This window comes from Chiloscyllium plagiosum, unplaced genomic scaffold (assembly GCF_037043375.1).
Source record: "Chiloscyllium plagiosum isolate Xiang-an unplaced genomic scaffold, Cpla_swu_hap1 HiC_scaffold_5, whole genome shotgun sequence".
NCBI lineage: Eukaryota > Metazoa > Chordata > Chondrichthyes > Orectolobiformes > Hemiscylliidae > Chiloscyllium > Chiloscyllium plagiosum.
The window spans coordinates 2,752,804-2,775,185 of NW_028270143.1; the positions used below are offsets into that span (position 1 = coordinate 2,752,804).

General features: G+C 40.0%; 1 protein-coding gene across 18 annotated transcripts in view; it reads right to left on the bottom strand.

Annotated features, from left to right (window-relative positions):
* The window catches only part of slc4a7 (solute carrier family 4 member 7), a 158,413-nt gene that overhangs the window by 85,236 nt on the left and 50,795 nt on the right, over nt 1–22,382 (bottom strand). For 17 of the 18 annotated variants that reach the window (XM_087986926.1, XM_087986917.1, XM_043689482.2 and 14 more), the window contains exon 2: nt 3,794–3,875. In XM_087986926.1, coding sequence (XP_087843052.1) covers nt 3,794–3,875 — 82 coding nt within the window. Of the gene's footprint in view, nt 1–3,793; nt 3,876–8,285; nt 8,390–22,382 lie in introns of those variants that run through there. The other variant, XM_087986916.1, reaches the window with a different exon arrangement.

A 22,382-nucleotide genomic window follows, 5' to 3' on the forward strand; every position in this document is an offset into this window, starting at 1 on the left:
AGAAGTCCCCACCTACTTTCGGGACACCACCCATGCCCTCCACCTACTCCATGATTTTCGCTTCCCCGGTCCCCAACGCCTTATCTTCACCATGGATACCCAGTCCCTGTACACCTCCATCCCCCATCACGAAGGACTCAAAGCCCTCCGCTTCTTCCTTTCCCGCCGAACCAACCAGTACCCTTCCACTGACACCCTCCTTCGACTGACTGAACTGGTCCTCACCCTGAACAACTTCTCTTTCCAATCCTCCCACTTCCTCCAAACCAAAGGAGTAGCCACGGGCACCCGCATGGGCCCCAGCTATGCCTGCCTCTTCGTAGGATATGTGGAACAGTCCATCTTCCGCAGCTACACTGGCACCACCCCCCACCTTTTCCTCTGCCACATTGATGACTGTATCGGCGCTGCCTCGTGCTCCCACGAGGAGGTAACAGTTCATCCACTTTACCAACACCTTCCACCCCGACCTCAAATTCACCTGGACCGTCTCAGACTCCTCCCTCCCCTTCCTAGACCTTTCCATTTCTATCTCGGGCGACCGAATCAACACGGACATTTACTATAAACCGACCGACTCCCACAGCTACCTAGGCTACACCTCCTCCCACCCTGCCCCCTGTAAAAATGCCATCCCATATTCCCAATTCCTTAGTCTCCACCGCATCTACTCCCAGGAGGACCAGTTCCAATACCGTACAACCCAGATGGCCTCCTTCTTCAAAGACCGCAATTTCCCCCCAGACATGATCGACGATGCCCTCCACCGCATCTCCTCCACTTCCCGCTCCTCCGCCCTTGAACCCCGCCCCTCCAATCGCCACCAGGACAGAACCTCACTGGTCCTCACCTACCACCCCACCAACGTCCATATACATTGTATCATCCGTCGTCATTTCCGCCACCTCCAAACGGACCCCACCACCAGGGATATATTTCCCTCCCCTCCCCTATCAGCGTTCCAAAAAGACCACTCCCTCCATGACTCCCTCGTCAGGTCCACACCCCCACCAACCCAACATCTACTCCCGGCACCTTCCCCTGCAACCGCAAGAAATGCAAAACCTGCGCCCACATCTCCCCCCTTACTTCCCTCCAAGGCCCCAAGGGATCCTTCCATATCCGCCACAAATTCACCTGCACCGCCACACACACCATTTATTGCATCCGCTGCACCTGATGTGGCCTCCTCTATATTGGGGAGACAGGCCGCCTACTTGCGGAGCGTTTCAGAGAACACCTCTGGGACACCCGGACCAACCAACCCAACCACCCCGTGGCTCAACACTTCAACTCCCCCTCCCACTCCACCAAGGACATGCAGGTCCTTGGACTCCTCCATCGCCAGACCACAACAACACAACGGTTGGAGGAAGAGCGCCTCATCTTCCGCCTAGGAACCCTCCAACCACAAGGGATGAACTCAGATTTCTCCAGTTTCCTCATTTCCCCTCCCCCCACTCTGTCTCAGTCTCAACCCTCGAACTCAGCACCGCCTTCCTAACCTGCAAACTTCTTCCTGACCTCTCCGCCCCCACCTCCACTCTGGCCTATCACCTTCACCTTGACCTCCTTCCACCTATCGCATTTCCAACACCCCTCCCCCAAGTCACTCCTCCCTACCTTTTATCTTAGCCTGCTGGACACACTTTCCTCATTCCTGAAGAAGGGCTCATGCCCGAAACATAGATTCTCCTGCTCCTTGGATGCTGCCTGACCTGCTGCGCTTTTCCAGCAACACATTTTCAGTCTGGATGAAGCATCAGGAATGATTTACAATTCACAGGGAAATCAGAGAGGTAGTAGAGATTAAGAGTGAGTATCTGGGCAGAGGTTTAAGAAAAAGTCAAGACACTGGGCTCCTGAGTATTCATTGATTTACTGACTCCAGCCTTAAAAAGGCAAATATGTAGCATCAAAAGACATTAGTGAATCATGTGGGTCTTTGCAACAATCAACAACAGTTTCATGATCATTATTAGACTTAATTCCAGATTCTTGTTGCATTTAAATTCCATCTGGCACAGTGGGATTTGAATTCAGGTCTCTAGAACATTACCTGGGTGTCTGACTTAATAACATTGCAAATATACCACTCGGCCATTGCCTTCCCAGATATCTTCCACTGCAAGTTTTTGTCCTTCACCAGGTATTACAGACTGGCACATTCCAAGAGTCAAAACTACATGCTGAGGGTCATACTAAAGCAGTGGCAGCTACCCCTCAGCACAATGGGGAAAGGTTGTTGCCCAAGACCTGGTAGCCAAAGCAACCCAATGGCTGGAAACTATTGCACCTTTCAGGCTCTTTGCCTCACAAAGAATACGTTTCTAATCGAGAGTATTTAAAATATATTGAGACACCTCAGATTGAAGCAAGTTGGAAAGAACTTTATATCTGTTACACTCACTGAAATTTACAATTTGAAATATTTGTCCTCGGGCTTCCTATCTAATATGAAATGCGATTTGTAAATATTAAGATAGTTACAATCAAATGAGTGGAACATGTATCCTTGGGACATGCTGAATTCGTTTGCAAATCATGCAATATTCAAGCAAAAATGTTTTTGCAATTTTTCCCTTGTAAATTTTATTTGAAGTATAACCTTTTTTAAAAATATTAAATGTGTACTTGATAAAACTTGACACATAAATCGGAATAAGAATCACAAAAGTTTTCAAAAGCATCCATACTCACATTGCAACAGGTAGCAGTCCTAAAAATTTAGTTTTTAACATTGTATTATGACATTACATAGACTGAAATTCAAAACGGTATAGCAATATGGGGTGTGAGCTGAAATTTTGGGTCCTGAGTGCAAAGACAGCAATGGACACAGTGGAGCTCTGAGTAAAAGCAGCTATGCTCCTGCTCTAACAGAGGTCCCCCTCTTTCACAGAACCCCTTCTCCCTTCCCAACACAGTTCTCACTTCGGGGGTTGCAGCAATTTTCAAGAGACAAAATGGGTCAACATTTAGGAAGTACTGCCACACGGTACAATTTGCCACTGCTGTTTTTATGGATTCACAATTCTGCCAGCAGTATCAGAAATGTACATGTAGATGTCACTCGCCACTGACATGAAAGACTGATACACTAAGTCACAGATGATAACTATGAATCCATCATTTTCCCTCACCAAAAATACTTACACAATTGTAGGAATACATTTTTTAAAAGTTGGGTGTGTGCATGCACTGTATTTTAGATTAAAAAGTGAACGAGTGAACTTTGGTGCACAATAACAACTTCAGTTGCAAAAGGAAGTGACTAATCCTGAAAAGAACAGTTTTGTGGTGTGCTAATCCTGAAATGACTGAAAATTGAGAAAACAAAAGGAGCATGAAGACAAAGAAAACAAACTGCAACATTCTCGCTCAAAATATATCCACATACTGTTGTGGATACATTTTGTTGTTTGGTACTTCAGTTATTCACATCAATCCCCTGTATGTATTTTCTAATTGCTCACATTTATACTGAAGCTGGCAGAAATCTAAATCCACAAAAACAGAAGATATATCCTGTGAAGAACATCTTACATCAAAACAACTTATTAGATTGGTTAGCAATCTCCAACGAATACTCGTGTAGAATATAATTGAACTTTTTTCCTACGGTAAAGCAGCTTCAAGATCACTTCAAGAAATTTTAATCCATTAAACAGGCTTCCATGTATTCAAAAAGCAAATTGTAAAATGTAAAACAGTCAACTTGAAATTACAATTAAAATGTAAGCTTCAAAACAGCAAATAAATTTTGGAAAGACAACATTTTTTGCAAACTTACTCTCTAGTTCTTCTTTCTCAAAGTTTGTATTGACAATTGTACTCGTTTTTCCCAAATCCACAATAGCTTCTTCATCATGTCGCTAAAAAGAGAAATGCAACACGATTAGGAATTAGTCTTTTCTAGATTTCTGGAATAACTTCAAAATGCAAGAGTGTACCGATTGCAATATACAGGTCTTGTGCACCCAGCCCCTGAAATCCAAGAAGTTGCCCACTTGCACTATTTTCTTTACATGTTAAAGCTCAAGGAATAGCACAAATTATTTCCAAATCACACTATACAACATTTCAGACACAAGATGGAGATCAATAACGTCAGATCATAACCTCTGCTATCATTTTGTTTGCTTCTGGGTGCCAACTGCTGTTTAGGATTTGGCTCCATATTTACATACTGTAAGCATGCCATTTGCTTATTTACTCATCACCAACTTCTTCCCTGGAACTATTATTCCTTCATCATTTATCTCCTGCCTTCCACCATATCACAGGTATTTCCTTCCCCTGCTTCTACACTTGCTTCAAACCTGTTGTTTTTTGTACAGAGATGAAGAGTCAACAATCTAAAACATTAATCTGTTGCTCTTATCACAGATGCTGCCAGATCTGTGGTGCATTTCCAGCTTTTTGTTTTCAAAATACAATATTCACACTCTGCACAATACTGAAGATTAATAGGATGTCTCAAAATGTTCCAGATACAAGAAAAATTTTGAACACAATGTTAAATTTAACAAAGTAGAAGCCAATGGGCTGGAGAAACAACCCAGCAGTCAGTATAGAAGCACTGTTTTTCCTTGATATACAAGGCCATCTATCAAAATCGGGGTTGCATTCTTAAAACCAGGACTTTAAGTGAAGGCTTTAATTGAAGCATTGTTTCCCCTCAAAATACATTTTAAAGCCGGAGTCAGAGTCAGACTCCTAACGCCAATTTGTGTTGAGGCTGGAATCACATGTAGGCCAGACCAGGTAAGAATGGTAGATTTCTTTCCCAAAAGACATTAGTAAACTAGATGGTTGTTTACAACAAATTAACAGGTGGTTACATGGCCACCCTCAGATTAGTTTTAAATTTGATTAAAACTTCCATGGTGTAATTCAAATACAAATCTCCAGTAAATTAGCCTATGGCTCTAAATTACTAGTCTAGCAACATTACCAATAAACCACTGTCTCTCCTAAAGACCAACCAAGTTGCTCTTTCAAAAAGCTGTGGACATGGAAAATGAAATACATTCTTATTTTGATCTAATGCAATATTCACTAGGAGATTTTTCTTCATTTATTTATTTGGAAAACAAGAATCATGACTGAAAAGGAAGAAGGGAACGAGTTGGATTTTCCCCACTAAATATCAGTGGTCACAGTATCGTACCACAAATTGCTAGATTTGTAGAATTTATTTGCAAATCAAATTTTCTACATGGTATTTGCTTTCAGGCATCATGAATCAGTTAACTCATGGAGCATTTATCAGAATGCAAAGATGCTCTTCACTTGGACTACAATCTCTAACTAAAGATGAGGTTATCATCCTAATCGTCCCAACATCAAATTAGTGACTCATACTCTTGCCTATTTATATCAGGCCTACAGCATACCAAAACATCTCACTGCTTTCAACAGGAGTGTCATCAACAAACATTTTTGACTCCAAGCCACATGATGAGACATTAAGACAGATAAGAAGAGGTTGGTCACAAGAGGCAACATTGAGGGATCAACATAAAAGAAGGACAGAAATGTAGAGTGGCAAAGAAGTTTAGTAAAGCAATTTCCAACATTTAAGGCCAAGATAGCTAAAAGCACACCGAATCATGGAGCAATTAAATATAGATATGTACAAGATGGCAGAATTAGAGAAGGGGAGGGATCTCAAAGGATTAGAGTGTTGGATGAAGTTACAGATGTAAGGAAAGGAAAGGGCAAGGAGATATCTTAAAGAAGTTTCAACCTGAGGCAGTGTTGGGCTAACAGCAAAAGCAAACAGCCCAGCCAGGAGAGAATTTGAATAGTCAAGTGGGGAGTTAAGTAAGGCATCAACGAGGGATTCGGCAGTTGAGGCAAGGATGGAAATGAGCAATCTTCCAAACAATCAACAGTTTACTAGCAGCCAGAGCAGCAGGAAGAAGTTCTGAATGCTGCCCACACTACTAATTCTTTGTATAGGGAACCAAAATCAGTTCTGCATCAATAAAACTTCTATATTATTTCATTTGCCTAACCATTTCACTTAAGCAAACTGTCAAAGCAATACCACAACCAAATATTTGCTCTTGGAATGATGTAAATTCAAGTTAACATACCTGAAGCACCCAATCAAGTTTAAATAGGTAAATTCTAAATTCAAGTAATTTTTGTCTTCAATTAGGCTTGCAATTTATGCATGATTCAATTTTTGAGAGTTCTGTTTCTTCAGCTTTGTCCTGTTGTAGACACAACTTGGGATGGCTGCCATTTCTTTGCCGAAGTCTTTTTTTCCACACCCAGTATTTAACCCCACAATTTTAAATGAATATTAAAAATTAAAATTATTCAAAATTTCTTTAACATACGCATTCAAAAATACTTTTCTGTAGAAAATGCCTAGAGACAAGCAGAATGCTTATATAGTTGCAGATTTTCAAAAGGAATTAACTAATTTGCACAAGATTGCTTGTATCAATGCCTCACTATTGAACCTTGCAAAGCTAAAACGAAGGACTTAAAAGATTTCAAAAGCTTCATCATATAAGCTCATGATCTCAAAGCCAACGTCATACGCTAAATCATTGTCAGTTCAGTTGCCTCTATATTTAGATGTTTCTTCAACAGGGTGTGTATGTTTCTAAACTCTCCTTGAGGAAAATCAAAAATAGTTTGACCTCAACTGTCAAAACGATTCACTTCTGACTCGCCTCCACATTGCCCCATGCTTTGGTCATTAGGGTAACTTGCTCCTAAATGCTCTCTTCATTGCCATTTTGCTATTCTTGCATTTTCTTTTACATATTTTCCAGAAGTGTACATAACCATAGTTGAAAGTTAAGTTCATTTATCCCAGATAACTTTTTAAAAAATCCTGGTTACATGGCAAGTTCTGCACAGGCAGTTTTCAATAAGCATCTATGGAATTACTACAGGTTTACACAAACTATTACATGCACATTTTATGGACTAAAATTTTCAGAGCAAAATTTGACTCCAAATTGCTACCAAAGATATTCAGGAAGATGAAAAAACTTGGTCAAATAGACAAATAGCTAAGGGTCTGGCAAGAGAGAAAGCGAGAAAAGCAGATAGGTATAAGAGCCTGAAAGATGAAGTGGTGAACATCAAGCATGTTCAAGCAGTAGGTGGGGTCACAAGGGGAGATGGGGAGGAATGGACAGAAGCAGATGCAAGGAAATGCAGGAATGAGTTATTAAAAATCAAAAATAGGTGCATTGTTTTTCCCTATCATAAATTTGACCAGCTTGATTTCACAGCAATATGGATCAAAGAGAAAGGCTTTTACTGTTTTGGTTCCAACCTTGGCAGTAATCCTTCTACGTTCAGCTTTAATGGACAACTTCACTTTCTTTCCTGTAACTTGTAACATGATGATGCCAGGCATAGAACATCACTTTTAAGTGCACAAATAACCTGCTATAATTTTCCAATTGTCAATGTTAAAGGACATTATACCAGTGTTTTTCTTACAAATGCGAACGCCCTTTAAAAGTCATGAATAAAACTGAACATGATAAAATCAGTTGCAATGCCACACAAAAAAATTATATCCAATTTTAAAATGATCCAGATATTGTCACACCTTACCTGACTAGCGAGCTAACAACTTTGTAGGCAACTCTGAATTTTTTGAACCAACAATACATCACAGAAAATGAAAAATTGAATTCCTAAGTGAGGAGTCTAAAATTATACAATTGTTAATGTGGCACTTACGACAATTATTTCAAGAGCACTGAGAAATTCATAAGGAAAAATAGTCATGGTAGTTCACTATTTAATTTGAAAGCTTCAATATCTATACTATTCCAACAATGCATCCTAATATGCAGGAGAAGAAATAGTTTTTAAAAAGTAAATTCAGCTGAGAATATGCTATACCAGCTGAGAATACATCTGACAATATTTTTAGTTTTGCCTCTTTTTGGGACACTACAGCTATAACTTTGAATATAAAGCAAACATTTTCAAACAAATAACATGATTTAAATTTACATATTCCACAATATTCATGATAGCAAAATCTCAATCAACCTTCTCACTTGTATAACAAAAAAATTGTTTAAAATACCATCTCTAATTTGAAATAAGCCTTAACATACTACAAGAACTTGGTGTACTTTAATAGATTAGGCTCCTGTCAAGGATACAGCAACAATTTTTGGACAAAGAACAAACTGGTTGATTAGTCAAGCTATACAGATTACAAAGTAAATGGTCATATGACTGTCATAAAATTTGTAAAAGCATTAAACATAATGAAAATAATTTAGTACTTGGCTTTTTGGCGGCATCAAGAAATAATGCGTGGACTGCATGTTCTTACGTTTCTTCAGTAGTTGAGTGAATGTAGTCTTGATTAGGAATAGATGCAACAGCAACTGTGCTAACTGCTCTCCCAAACAGCACCAAGGTTATGCAGGAGGACAGGGGGTTTATATTGCACAGCAACTAAATCTAACATACCAACCACACTTTTTTCTCTGCCAATCTCAAGACAACTTCAGAAAATACACCCAGTGATAAAATGCAAATCTTGTGAACGATGTTTCTTTGCATTATACAGTACTATATCACATGAATTTCAAAGTACACCTGAAACAAAACTCTATTATATTAATGGCAGTCACAGCAGTACATCTTAAAATGCTCCAGAGGTATAGAGGAAATGGATGTCAAGCTTAAAAAAAAGGAAATATTAGGAATTGTCCAAAAACTTGCTCAAACAAAACGATTTTAATAAGAACTGGGAGTAAAGAAGCAGAGATTCATGGTTAAGAATTCCACAGCGTGGGTTATAGATAAAATCAAGACACATCATATGTGCACCTACTCTGGTGACAAGTTCAGTTCTAAAAATATTTTGTATTAATGGGGTGGCTTGAAACATGAACAGTAGTTGAGCGATCAATAGCCAAAAGTTAAAAATAAAAATTGGTAAAATGATTGAGCAGGACTCAGCATAGGAAAGGCAACAGAATGTTTGATCAATTGACATTTATATTTTCCTGTTAGCCTCCCAACAGTAAAAGTTTATAAAGAACATGTCTCCATGCTCAGCACCAGAAAAATGGAGAAGATTCCATCCCACTTCCAAATATTCGATTACTGCATTTCCTCCCTAATGCTGCCAGGATAACCAGCCTTTAATTCCCTGTTTTTGTTCCTCTCAGCGTGCAAAAGCCAGCCATGTAAGCAATCTTCCAGTGTTTTGAAACAATCTTAGAATCCACAGAATTCTGGAAGGCAGAGAGCAATGCATCCACTCGAAATGCAGTTTCTCTTTTTAAATCCTAGGATGGAAGTCATCAGATCCGGGCATGTTGTCACTTAGTCCCATTCATTTTGGTACTATTTCTATACTTGTACTGCTTTTTAGTTTAGTTCCTCATTTTCACTAAACTCTTGGTTTGAGTGGAAGAGCAGGCTGGATGGGTTGGAATTTTTTTCACTGCAGGATCAGTGGTTGAAGGATGACCTTAGAGGTTTATAAAATCAAGAGGCATAAATAAGGTGAATAGCAAAATGGTCTTTTTCCCAGGGTAGGAGAATTCAAAACTAAGGGGCATATTTTTAAAGATGAGAGAAGGGTTTAAAATGGATGCAAGGGCCAAGTTTTTACACGGGGTGGTTCGTATGTGGAAAGAAATGTTAGAGGGAGTGGCAAATGCAGATACAGTTACAAAATTTGGAGAGACATTTGGACAGGTATATGAATAAGAATGGTTTAGAGGTAAGGGGTCAACCACAAGCAAATTGGATCAGTTAGTTTGGGAATCTTCATCAGCACAGATGAGTTGGACCAAAGGATCTGTTTCTGCATTGCATGACGATGACAAAGATGTGAAGGTTTCAGCTGAAGCAATGAAGAAAGAAGGATGGCGGATGTTCCAAATATTTAATTGAGGAAAAGAAAATCATTCAAGAGAACAATAGAAACTGTGGAAGAAACAAAATAGGTGAAGCAGTAGACTGCTGAGCATAGTGATAACGTTATTCAACCAGTAATCCAGAGACTTGGACTAATCCTTCAGAGACAATAATTCACAAACAGAAAGTTGTTACGGTGTAGAAGGAGGCCATTCAACCTATTGTATCTGCACTGGTCTTCCAAAAATTTGATGAGTGATTTACTTCAGCCCAGTTGAATTTGTTTTTCAAACTTTTCTCAGTAAAGCTGAAAAATTTCATTTAATGTGTAAGGGCAAATATTCAGACTGACCGTATAACATTCACATTGATACAACCTCTTTAAAGGCACCAATTTATCAGCGTATGTTCCTAATACAACTTTTGTGGATTGTGATGCAATGTGACCCATCTCCTCCTCAAACATTTAGAGGTAGCAATATAAACCTCCGTTCATGCGGACTTGCCATTCAGCAAGGGATGACCAAGTATTGATTGGTGTCGCCAGCAATGTCCAATATGTTTAATAGCAACTCAGTGGAGATTCTGGGCTTTTCTCATGCCCTTTTTGGACTGTGCAGATTTTCTTCTTTCAGTTTCTATACTTTTGTTCTATGTTGTCTCTTCCTCAAACATGCTTACTTAATTTGCTTGCTCATGGTTGAGATTAGCAGTTGAGCTTCCTTGGATACTAATTCTGTTGAGACTGCTATTTCCAGAGCTTTTTTTTTTAAAAAAAAACGTCTACAGTCCTTTCTAATCATTGATCTCTTCTGGATTGCATCACATCCTAAACTACACACTACTACCTCTGTCTCTGATAGCATTATTTAAGTTGGTCCTGAATTTTTAAGATTCTATTAAATTGTATCATACTGGTTTGTTAAATCTGAACTGTTCAGTGAAACCAATAATTTTGGTGAAAAAAGGTTCTGTAAGATTTCTACTATCTCTTCATAGGTTTTTTGAAACTGACTCCTCAGAAGACAGAAGAGGGAAGGGCGAAGGGCCAGAGTTTGTGGCAGATCTTCCAAGTACTGTATTAAGTCAAGAGAAGAAAATCATACAAGAGAATTCCTTCAAGTCTTCCTCCATGATAATCAGGAACTCTGGCAACTATATCTGTTGTTTCAATTTTGTTAACTAGATCAATATATTGGAATATACTGTGTTGGAGTTACAGCTCTCGGTATTTTCTTTGCACAGTCTCATGGAGCAAAAAAGTCCCTGCCGTTATTTCTTTGTTCCAAGTGGTAAGGGCTTGTGTAGCACAATATTCATGAAAACTTTAGCACCACCTATTTTACACATTCTAAACGAACATGCCATTGTTTTCCATAGGGATCTGGGAATCATGGAATGGATCTCTGTCAAATTGAAAATCAAGGGTGAGAATCAAGAAAAGTGTTGTCAAGGTAGATCAATGTATTCTACAATCGGATCAAAAGGTTGTGGAAAGTTAGGCAAGCTGGTCAAAATGGGAGTCCATGAACCCATAATTGAGAGTGATCAGACCATACCTATTATACCAGTTATAAAGATTGATGGATTGGCACACATCTGCAGTGATTTTAAAGGTTACAGTTAATTCAGTACTGTGTGCATAGCACATCCTTTGCCTTTAACTGATGACCTCTTTGTTGGACCAGATGGAGCAAGACAAGCAATGGCTGAGTGGTGTATCACTGGATTGTTAATCCAGAGGCTCAGGTAATGTGCTGGGGATCCAGGTTCAAATCCTGCCATGGCAGATGATGAATTTGAATTCAATTAAAAAAAAACTGTAATTAAGAGTGTAATGATGGCCATGAATCCATTGCCGATTGTTGGAAAAACCCAACTTGGACCAGATGGAAGTCAGCCTTTCAGCAAAATTGACCTTAGTTACGCCTTTCTCCAAATGTAACGAGATCCTGGGTTACAGAAACAATAGACTTCCATTGGGAATCACATCTGCATTATTCCAACATGCCAGGTGTCAGACTTTAAGGAGTCCAGGTGTTAAAGAAAGCAAGAAAAGAGCATCTCCACAATTTAGATGTTACTCTGAGGAAACTTAAAGATTATGGCTGACGAGTGAGGAAAGGAAAGGGTGATTTTTTTTATAAACCGTTTCCACTGAATATTTAGGCCATGTCATTGGCATTAAGGGACGACACAAGGCACCTTCTCAAACAAAAGCCGTTACGGAGGTACCAGCACCTAAAAATGTAAAATGGCAATGATTTTTGGGGCTGTTAAGTTATAATAGCAGGTTTGTCCCCAGTCTTGCAACCATTCAAATCTTTGCAATTAGCATGTTGTGCATCATTGTATGGAATGGGAGCAGTTGTTTCTCACATATTACTCAATAGTGAAGAGAAGCAAAAAGCATTTTGATCAAAAGTTAAACAAAGCACGTAAACATTGCACAGCTCAAGGAAGAAAAGCTCTAGGTATCATTTTTGGCATTAGACAATTTCACTAATACTTGAGTTCGAGGAAAAGTCACCAGACCAGAAACGTTAACTCTGATTTCTCTTCACAGATGCTGCCAGATTTGCTGAGATTTTTCCAGCTAATTCTGTTTTTGTCCACCAATACTTGTATGGTCAGGAATTTACCAAACTGACAGATCATTGACAACAATGTTTAATCGTCATACAAGAATGCACTTTATGGTGGACAGCCATTCGCAGAGTGGGCAATGTTGCTATCAGCTCACAAAGTTATAAAAATAAGCACCAGTAATCCAATTTATTGGGAATGCTGATGGGCTCTTTAGAACATAGAACAGTACAGCACAGTACAGACCCTTCGACCCTCTATGCTGTGGCAGCTTTTTATCCTACTTTAAGATCAGACTAACCTATATACCCTTCATTGTGCTAATCTTGCATGTGTCTATCCAAGAGTTGCTTGAACATCCCTAATGTATCTGACTCGACTACAATTGCCAGTAGTCCATTCCATGCACCCACCACTCTGTGTAAAGAGCCCACCTCTGATATTTCCATTAAACCTTCCTCCAATTATCTTAAAATTATGCCCTCTCATGATAGACATTTCCGTCATGGGCAAAAGTCTCTGGCTATCCACTCTATATATGCCAGTCAACATCTCTAGATTACCTTTGCCAAATGAGTTGACTTCAATAGTTCTTATTTAGACATCTTGCACGTCATATGAGAATGTATATGGGGTATAAGCAAGCAGGGAAAGAGTTAAATTCCAAGTTTTGTGAAACAAGAGGTTCAGCTGAGCATGACTCAGATCAGATAAACTTACAGTTAACAACTTGGTGCTGGAGGCAAGGGTAATGGGTTAACAAGGTGGAAAAGCATTCATTATGTATAGCCATTTAATAAGATGAGGTAGTATTGAGTATGTGAGTTTAGTTTAACAAGGTGAAAAATATTTATTACGTGAAGTCAGTTATTCATTGCGTAACAGCAGATGGTTTAATCTTTACTATTGACACTTGCTGATTGTAAAGGTCACCCAATCAATATGTATGTTGCCTTATCTGAATGTACCCCTCTGTAAAATGACTATATAAAATTAAGAAACTTCTGCTCTAGAGAAAACAGTGAACTCAGAGTCAGAGTCAGAGATGTACAGCATGGAAACAGAACCTTCGGTCCAACCCATTCATGCCGACCAGATATCCCAACCCAATCTAGTCCCCCCTGCCAGCACCCAGCCCATATCCCTCCAAACCCTTCCTATTCATATACCCATCCAAATGCCTCTTCAATGTTGCAATTGTACCAGCCTCCACCACATCCTCTGGCAGCTCATTCCATACACGTACCACCCTCTGTGTGAAAACATTGCCCCTTAGGTCTCTTTCATATCTTTCCCCTCTCACCCTAAACCTATGCCCTCTAGTTCTGGACTCCCCGACCCCAGGGAAAAGATTTTGCCTATTTACCCTACCCATGCCCCTCAATTTTGTAAACCTCTAAGATCACCCCTCAGCCTCTGACGCTCCAGGGAAAACAGCCCCACCCTATAGCTCAAATTCTCCAACCCTGGCAACATCCTTGTAAATCTTTTCTCAACCCTTTCAAGTTTCACAACATCTTTCCGATAATAAGGAGACCAGAATTGCACACAATATTCCAACAGTGGCCTAACCAATGTCCTGTACAGCCGCAACATGACCTCCCAACTCCTGTACTCAATACTCTGACCAATAAAGGAAAGCATACCAAACGCCTTCTTCACTATCCTATCTACCTGTGACTCCACTTTCAAGGAGCTATGGACCTGCACTCCAAGGTCTCTTTGTTCAGCAACACTCCCTAGGACCTTACCATTAAGTGTATAAGTCCTGCTAAGATTTGCTTTCCCAAAATGCAGCACCTTGCATTTATCTGAATTAAACTCCATCTGCCACTTCTCAGTCCATTGGCCCATCTGGTCCAGATCCTTTTGTAATCTGATGTAACCCTCTTCGCTGTCCACTACACCTCCAATTTTGGTGTCATCTGCAAAGTTACTAACTGTACCCCTTATGCTCGCATCCAAATCATTTATGTATATGACAAAAAGTAGAGGACCCAGCACCGATCCTTGTGGCACTCCACTGGTCACAGGCATCCAGTCTGGAAAACAACCCTCACCACCACCCTCTGTCTTCTACCTTTGAGCCAGTTCTGTATCCAAATGGCTAGTTCTCCCTGTATTCCATGAGATCTAACCTTGCTAATCAGTCTCCCATGGAGAACCTTGTCAAACGCCTTACTGAAGTCCATATAGATCACATCTACTACTTGACCCTCATCAATCTTCTTTGTTACTTCTTCAAAAAAACTCAAGCAAGTTTGTGAGACATGATTTCCACGCACAAAGCCATGTTGACTATCCTGAATCAGTCCTTGCCTTTCCATATACATATATATCCTGTCCCTCAGGATTCCCTCCAACAACTTGCCCACCACTGAGATCAGGCTCACCGGCTTGTCTTTACCGCCTTTCTTAAAAGTGGCTGTCTCAATGCACATGAGCAATCGTTCTCTCTCCCTCCAGGGCCCGGAATAAAGATAAAACTACTCTGTCTGAGCATTTTTCTTTAGCTGGGGAGAGGGGGAGAGGAGGAGAGAGGAACAGGATGACACATACAAGTAATGAATGCTCCAGTAATGGCAGGTCAATTAAGTAGTATGCCAGAAACAACCCACACCTATAAAAGGGACATACATGGCAAGAACACAGGAACAAACCCTAAATTGAAGCCATATGCCACATGAGAGCTGGCACTATCGGTGCAAACAGAATGTCTGCCATCGGAAAAGAGAGCCATCATTCCGCCACATAATGATGATGGGAACAAGGGTCAGCAGATTAAATGAGAGCTATAAGCAAGGGGTTAGTATTTGAGCTTCTCAGAAATTCACACAGTATAAAATACTTTTATATATACGTTTGCTATAGATCACGTTAAACAAATACACTGGGGGGGGGGGGGGGGGGGGGGGAGGAAGAATACGAGTTAGTTCCTGAAACAGAATAATTTCATTTTGGTTCCGAAGGGAACTTAACACTCAGAAGGAGTCTCAGACTGGCAATAGCATCAGATGAACAGCTCAATATTAAAGATATCTTGCACATATATAGCACTTTTAAACACAAGTTAGGGTGGCACGGTGGTTCAGTGGTTAGCACTGCTGCCTCACAGCACCAGGGACCCGCCCTCAAGCAACTGCCTGTGTGGAGTTTGCACATTTTCCCAGTGTCTGTGTGGGTTTCCTCCAGGTGCTCAGATTTCCTCCCACATTCCAAAAGATGTGCAGGTCAGGTGAATTGGCCATGCTAATTTGCCCATAGCGTTAGGTGCATTAGTCAGGAGTAAACGTGGGGAAATTGACTCTGGGTGGGTTACTTTTCGGAGGGTCGGTGTGGATTTGTTGGGCTGAAGGGCCTGTTTCCATATTGTAGGGAATCTAATCTAATCTAATCTGAAAAAGGTTCCCAGACACTGCACTGGTGCACTCTCAAACAAAATCTGATACTGAGCCATTTATTAAGTATGAAAGCAGTTAACATAAAGCTTGACCAAGGTCATAGATTTTAACAAACACCTTTGAAAAGAAACGAAAAAAGGGAAAAAAAAAGATGAAAAAGGTTTATGGAAGGAATTCCAGAGATTAAGCTTGTAGTAGTTGAAGCCATAGCTGCCAATAGTACAATAATTACAAACAGAGATGCACAAAAGCCAGAATTGGAGGAGGAGTGCAGCGATCTCAAAAAGCCATAGTACTGCAAGGGATGAGAGAGTCAGGCCCCCAGAGGAATACAAGGGTTGAGCTCAATACTTCAGCTAACTCCTAATCAGAGTCTCAAACTTTCAGCAACAATTTTACACTTTACTTTTAAAGGTGCTGTAGCACAGCAATGGTGCGCCTACCTCTGGGCCAGAAGGCCTGGGTTCAAACCCCACCTACTCCAGAGGTGGGTCATAACCCAGCTGAACAGGATGATTAAAATTACCCTTGGTTTTATTTTTTTTTTAAAATAGATTTTTGTTCCCCTACTACCTCCAAAACATTGTGTATGTGAACTTCCAGGTAAAGTACCTATTCATGCACCCCTCTTAAAAGAGCACCATTTTCTCTTTGTCACTATATTGAATTTCATGTGCCAGGTTTCTACCCATTTCACTTGCAAGTCTTTGTGCCAGTTTACTCTCACCTGCAAAATTGTGATAACAGCAGAAATTGTTGATCTGTTTGAACAACTTGAGCCACAAGACTATATATACATAACCATATCCCATAAATATATAAGCATACCAAATCAACATTAACCTAATTTTAGGGGCTATATTTTAGGTGATGAGACAGTTCATTCCGCATTCATGACTAACATCTGCCACATCATCATAATACAAAGCAAAACCACAGACGCTAGAAATCTGAAACAAAAGCAGAAAGTGCCAGAGAAACTCAATAGGTCTGGCAGCATCTATGGAGAGAATATGGTTTGTCTCACTGGTGTTTGTCTAACATCTCACAAACAATTACCATAGCTTTCATAATATTTCTCTCACTACCAACACAATTTATTACTATATAGATCTCTACCTTTTTCACATTGCTACAATTTTCTAGTTAGTGGCTATAGAGACAGGTTAACTAGCACTACCTTTTGTCCAAAGGCACAAATTTCCTCATACTTGACCATGGGCAATTCTTTCTGCTTTCAACAATTTGTAATATTTCCACTGATAAAATGACAATGCTTGCTGCTCTACAATGAGCGAAGACTATCTGCCATAATAAGCAGTTCAGCACTCATTCTGGAATTAGGATCATCAGATTGAGGCAAACATTTTCCTTATTTTTACATACATTTAATTTTTTTCTAAAACAAAATTCACTTAGTGTAGCAATGAGAAGACAAAAGTATTTTAAGAGGGTTTTCTTCCATGATCAACTTAAGTCCCTCGCTGAAAAACTACATGCCTGTTGTCATTTTTGTCATACTTGTTTATAGTTATCAAAAAATTCCAATGATTACACATAAATGAAAATTGCTCATATAAACTTGAAATGCTGTAACATTTCAGTTTGCAGCTTTCTGTTCCTCAGCTGTTTGGCAATGAATTATTTGATTTTATTTTCATATCACCATTTGGTCATGGAAGTAGGTGACGGAGAAGTGGCAACAGAAAAGAAAATGAAACTGTCAAAAAAGAAAACTGCTAGGATTTAGGGGAAAGAGTGTATTTAAAAGTTGGATGGCAATAGAAGGTAAAGGTCACTAGATCCAATGCAAATATTCATTACATGTTGGAAAAACCAACAGTTTATAGTCTTGTCGCTCAAATGCCAAGATAACAACAGCAAGGCTCACATCCAAGGCAGCAACACCAGACATGTATGACATTAACAAGCATGCATGTTCCAATCATCAAATAAAGCACACAACGATAAAGATCGTAAGAACTCAAATTCACGTTTAGAGCCTTGTACAGTGTAGACACGCAAGAGGTCCCAGGTTCATATCTCAGACAAGCCCTCGTTTTCAATTGTGATAGGAGACCCTAGTCAGACTGACGTTTCTGTGGCCGGCAGCAAAAAAATCAGAATGGCTTCCCTGGTGCCAGGATCAAGGATATCAGAGGGTGCAGAATTTCTCAAAAGTGGAGAGAGATTAGCAAGTGGTCATTGTACACAGGGAAATAGTGAGGAACGAGATCAATCGGAGACTGGTACAGTTGGGAAAAGGAGTGAGCCAAATAGTCAGAGAAGGCATGAACAAAGCAGAGAACAGAACAAAGTAGGACTGAAATTAATCTGCATTTATTTCAATGCAAGAGGCCTAACAGGGAAAGCTGATGAACTCAGGGCATAGTTAGGAATGTGGGACTAGGATATCATAGAGGACTAGACAGGTCTGGCAGTTTTAATGTTCCAGAATACAAATGCTATAGGAAGGATAGAAAAAGAGGCAAGAGAGGAGAGGGAGTGGCATTTTTGATAAGGGATAGCATTATGACTGCACCTAGGGAATACATCCAGGGAAGTTATTTGGGTGGAACTGAGAAATAAGAAAGGGATGATCACCTTATTGGGATTGTATTATAGACCCCCTAATAGTCAGAGGGAAATTGAGAAACAAATTTATAAGGAGATCTCAGCTATCTGTAAGAATAATAGGGTGGTTATGGGAGGGGATTGTAAATTTCCAAATAGATTGGGAGTGTCATAGTGTTAAGGGTTTAGATGGAGAGGTATTAAGCGTGTACAAGAAAATTTTCTGATCCAGTGTGTGGATGTATCTACTAGAAAAGATGCAAAACTAGACCTTCACTTGGGAAAAAAGGTAAGGCAGGTGACTGAGGTGTCAGTGGGGGAGGGAGCACTTCTATTAGATTTAAAATAATGGTGGAAAAGAATAGATCAGATCTAAAAGTTGAAGTTCTAAACTGGAGGAAGATCATTTTGACAGTATTAGGCAAGAACTTTCAAAAGGTGATTGAATGCAGACATTTGCAGGTGAAGAGATGGCTGGAAAATAGGAAGCCTCCAAAAATGAGATAACAAGAGTCCAGAGACAGCATATTCCTGTTAGGGTGAAAGGAAAGGCTGGTAGGTGTAAGGAATGCTGGATGACCAGAGAAATTTCGGAGTTGGTTAAGAAAAAGGAAGCAAGGAAGCATGTCAGGTATAGACAGCAGTCATCAAGTGAATCCTTAGAGTACAAAGGCAGTTAAAAGTATACTTAAGTATACTTAAAAGTATACTCAGGAGGGCAAAAAGGGAACGGAACATGAGATAGCTATGGCAAATAGGGTTAAGGAGAATCCAAAAGGGATTCAATAAATACATTAAAGGACAAAAAGGTAACTAGGGAGAGAATAGGGCCCCTTAAGTATCAAAAAGGCAGCCTGTGTGTGGAAAACAGGAGATGGGAAGAGATACCAATCAAGTATTTTGCAACAGTATTTACTGTGGAGAAAGACATGGAAGATATAGAATGTGGGGAAATAGATGGTGCCATCTTGAAAAATGTCCATATTACAGAGGTGGTGGAGCGGGATTCTTAAAATGCATACAAGTGGATAAATCCACAGGACCTGATCATTTAACCCTCAAACTTTGCAGGAAGCTAGGCAAGAGATTGCTGGGCCCCTTGCGGAGATATTTATATCATCAATAGTTACAGGTGAGGTTGAAGAAGACTGGAGGTTAGCTAACGTGGTGCCAGTATTTAAGAAAAGATGGTAAGGAAAAGCCAGGGAACTGTAGACCAGTGAGCCTGAAATCAGTGGTAAATAGTGGAGCAGCTTACAACTAGAATTAATCTCCAGAAAATAAAGAAGGTACATCTCTGCTAATCAACCTGTACTGTTTGGTTCATAGATGACTGTCATAATTAATGCTATTGCTTTGAATTATAGTGTTTCAATTGTACAAGCACATTTGCATATTGAGACACTTGTGAACCAGGCAAACACGATACTCAAAGTGATAATAGACAATAGACAATAGGTGCAGGAGTAGGCCATTCAGCCATTCGAGCCTGCACCACCATTCAATATGATCATGGCTGATCATTCCTAATCAGTATCCTCTTCCTGCCTTATCTCCATAACCGTTGATTCCACTATCTTTGAGAGCTCTATCCAACTCTTTCTTAAATGAATCCAGAGACTGGGCCTCCACTGCCCTCTGGGGCAGAGCATCCAACACAGCCACCACTCTCTGGGTGAAGAAGTTTCTCCTCATCTCTGTCCTAAATGGTCTACCCCGTATTTTTAAGCTGTGTCCTCTGGTTTGGCACTCACCCATCAGCAGAAACATGTTTCCTGCTGCCAGATTGTCCAATCCTTTCATAATCTTATATGTCTCAATCAGATTCCCACTCAGTCTTCTAAACTCTAGGGTATACAAGCCCAGGTGCTACAGTCTTTCAGTGTAAGGTAATCCCGCCATTCGAGGAATTGACCTTGTGAACCTACGCTGCACTCCCTCAATAGCTTGCAGATAGATTGCAAATTGTAAAATACAGCTTTTAAATCATACTTTTACATGCACTTTTTAAAAATATAACAAAGTTTAGATTAGATTAGATTAGATTACAGTGTGGAAACAGGCCCTTTGGCCCAACAAGTCCACACCGACCCGCCGAAGCGCAACCCACCCATACCCCTACATTTACCCCTTTACCTAACACTACGGGCAATTTAGCATGGCCGATTCACCTGACCTGCACATCTTTGGACTGTGGGAGGAAACCGGAGCACCCAGAGGAAACCCACGCAGACACGGGGAGAACGTGCAAACTCCACACAGTCAGTCGCCTGAGTCAGGAATTGAACCCAGGTCTCAGGCGCTGTGAGGCAGCAGTGCTAACCACTGTGCCACCATGCCGCCCACAAAGAGAATGTTCATCATTACATGAGGAGTTCCGAGGGTTCATCCCGGAGAAAGGTAAACATCTCAGAATTATCCTTGGCATCAAGGGCTTATTTTGTCAGAGAAGCTCTGCAATACCATTCATCTTTCATTAGCATCCGCACACAGTGAGACAGAACTCAGAAGATGCATTTTAAAGATCCTTGTCTAGAGATTTTTGCTTCCAAGTCAGGAAATAAACAGTGCATAAATGTAAAATTGTGTCAATTTTGCTTCCATTAACTGCACTTACAAAAAATATTTCATGTTGGTTAGTTGCAATGAAATAAGGACAATTCACAAGACGATCAGTTCAAGGGTGGGTGGGGGTGAACAGGGATCTTTTGGTTGGCAAGTGAACTCTAATTAGTGGAGACATTTCAATGAAAAATGCACCATGAAGTGGTAGAAGTGAGGAGGATAAAATTATAATTCTCATTCCCAGTTACAAAATAAATGTATCTTACAACTTATTTATAAGAAGCAATCTCTAAAAGTTTCCTTCAACCAGAAATCACTTTGAAATCTACTGTTAAGTAGAAGAAACATGCAACACTGTCACAGAAGTTGCTGGAAAAGATCAGCAAGTCTGACAGCATCTGTGAAGAGAAAATCAGAGTTAACATTGTGAGTTCTGTGAACTGAGGAAGGGTCATTGGATCCGAAACGATAACATTTCTCTGCACAGATGCTGCCAGTCCTGCTCAACCTTTCCAGCAACTTCTGTTTTTATTTCTGATTTACAGCATCCGCCAGTTCTTTCAGTTCTTATACAACAACGTCATGTGGCCATATCTTGTAAAAACACTAATGGCTCACTAATATCCTTTTGGGAAGTAAACCTGCTATATTTAGTTGGCCTGGCCTACCTGTGTCTCCAGGCACACAGCAATTTAGTTAACTCAATCACCATCTGGGCATTTAGGGACAAAAAAATACTGCTGGCTAAGCCAACTGATGTCTCTATCCCATGAACACATTTGTAAAAACTACAACTATTACCTGGTACCTTCAAGATTAGGAATCAAGCACAATCCAACAACCAGTTTTTAAAAAAAATATATTCCACATCATGCAATATGAAAACTATACCTATTAATATTTGAAATAAGAGGAGCTTCTTTTCCTCCTGAAAATAGACTAAGTATGAGTAAAATACTGCCATTTCAGTCAAAAACCATTAGGCAAGCTTTTTGCAGGAAATTAGTGCACATTTTTTATCATCACATTTAAGAGAACTGTTACATGCTAATACAAAGGATCAAGCAAATATTCAGTTAAGAGTATGATTGGCAGCCAGTTGATGGGACAACTGGTTTTTGATGCAGAATGATGCGAGCAATGTGTGTTCAGTTCCAGCAGTGGCTCACATTACCACTAAGAGCTCGCCTTTTGAATGTGGTGTGGTGATCCTCAGGTTAAACCATCACCAGTCATCCTTCTCTCATGAGACAGCAGTCTATGGCTTGGTAGAACTATGACGACTTTACATTTACTTTTTCCATTCTGTAATACATACAGGTACAAGGTTCTCTTCAGGAAACAAAAATTATCCATGTTTACTTTTAATAAAAATAG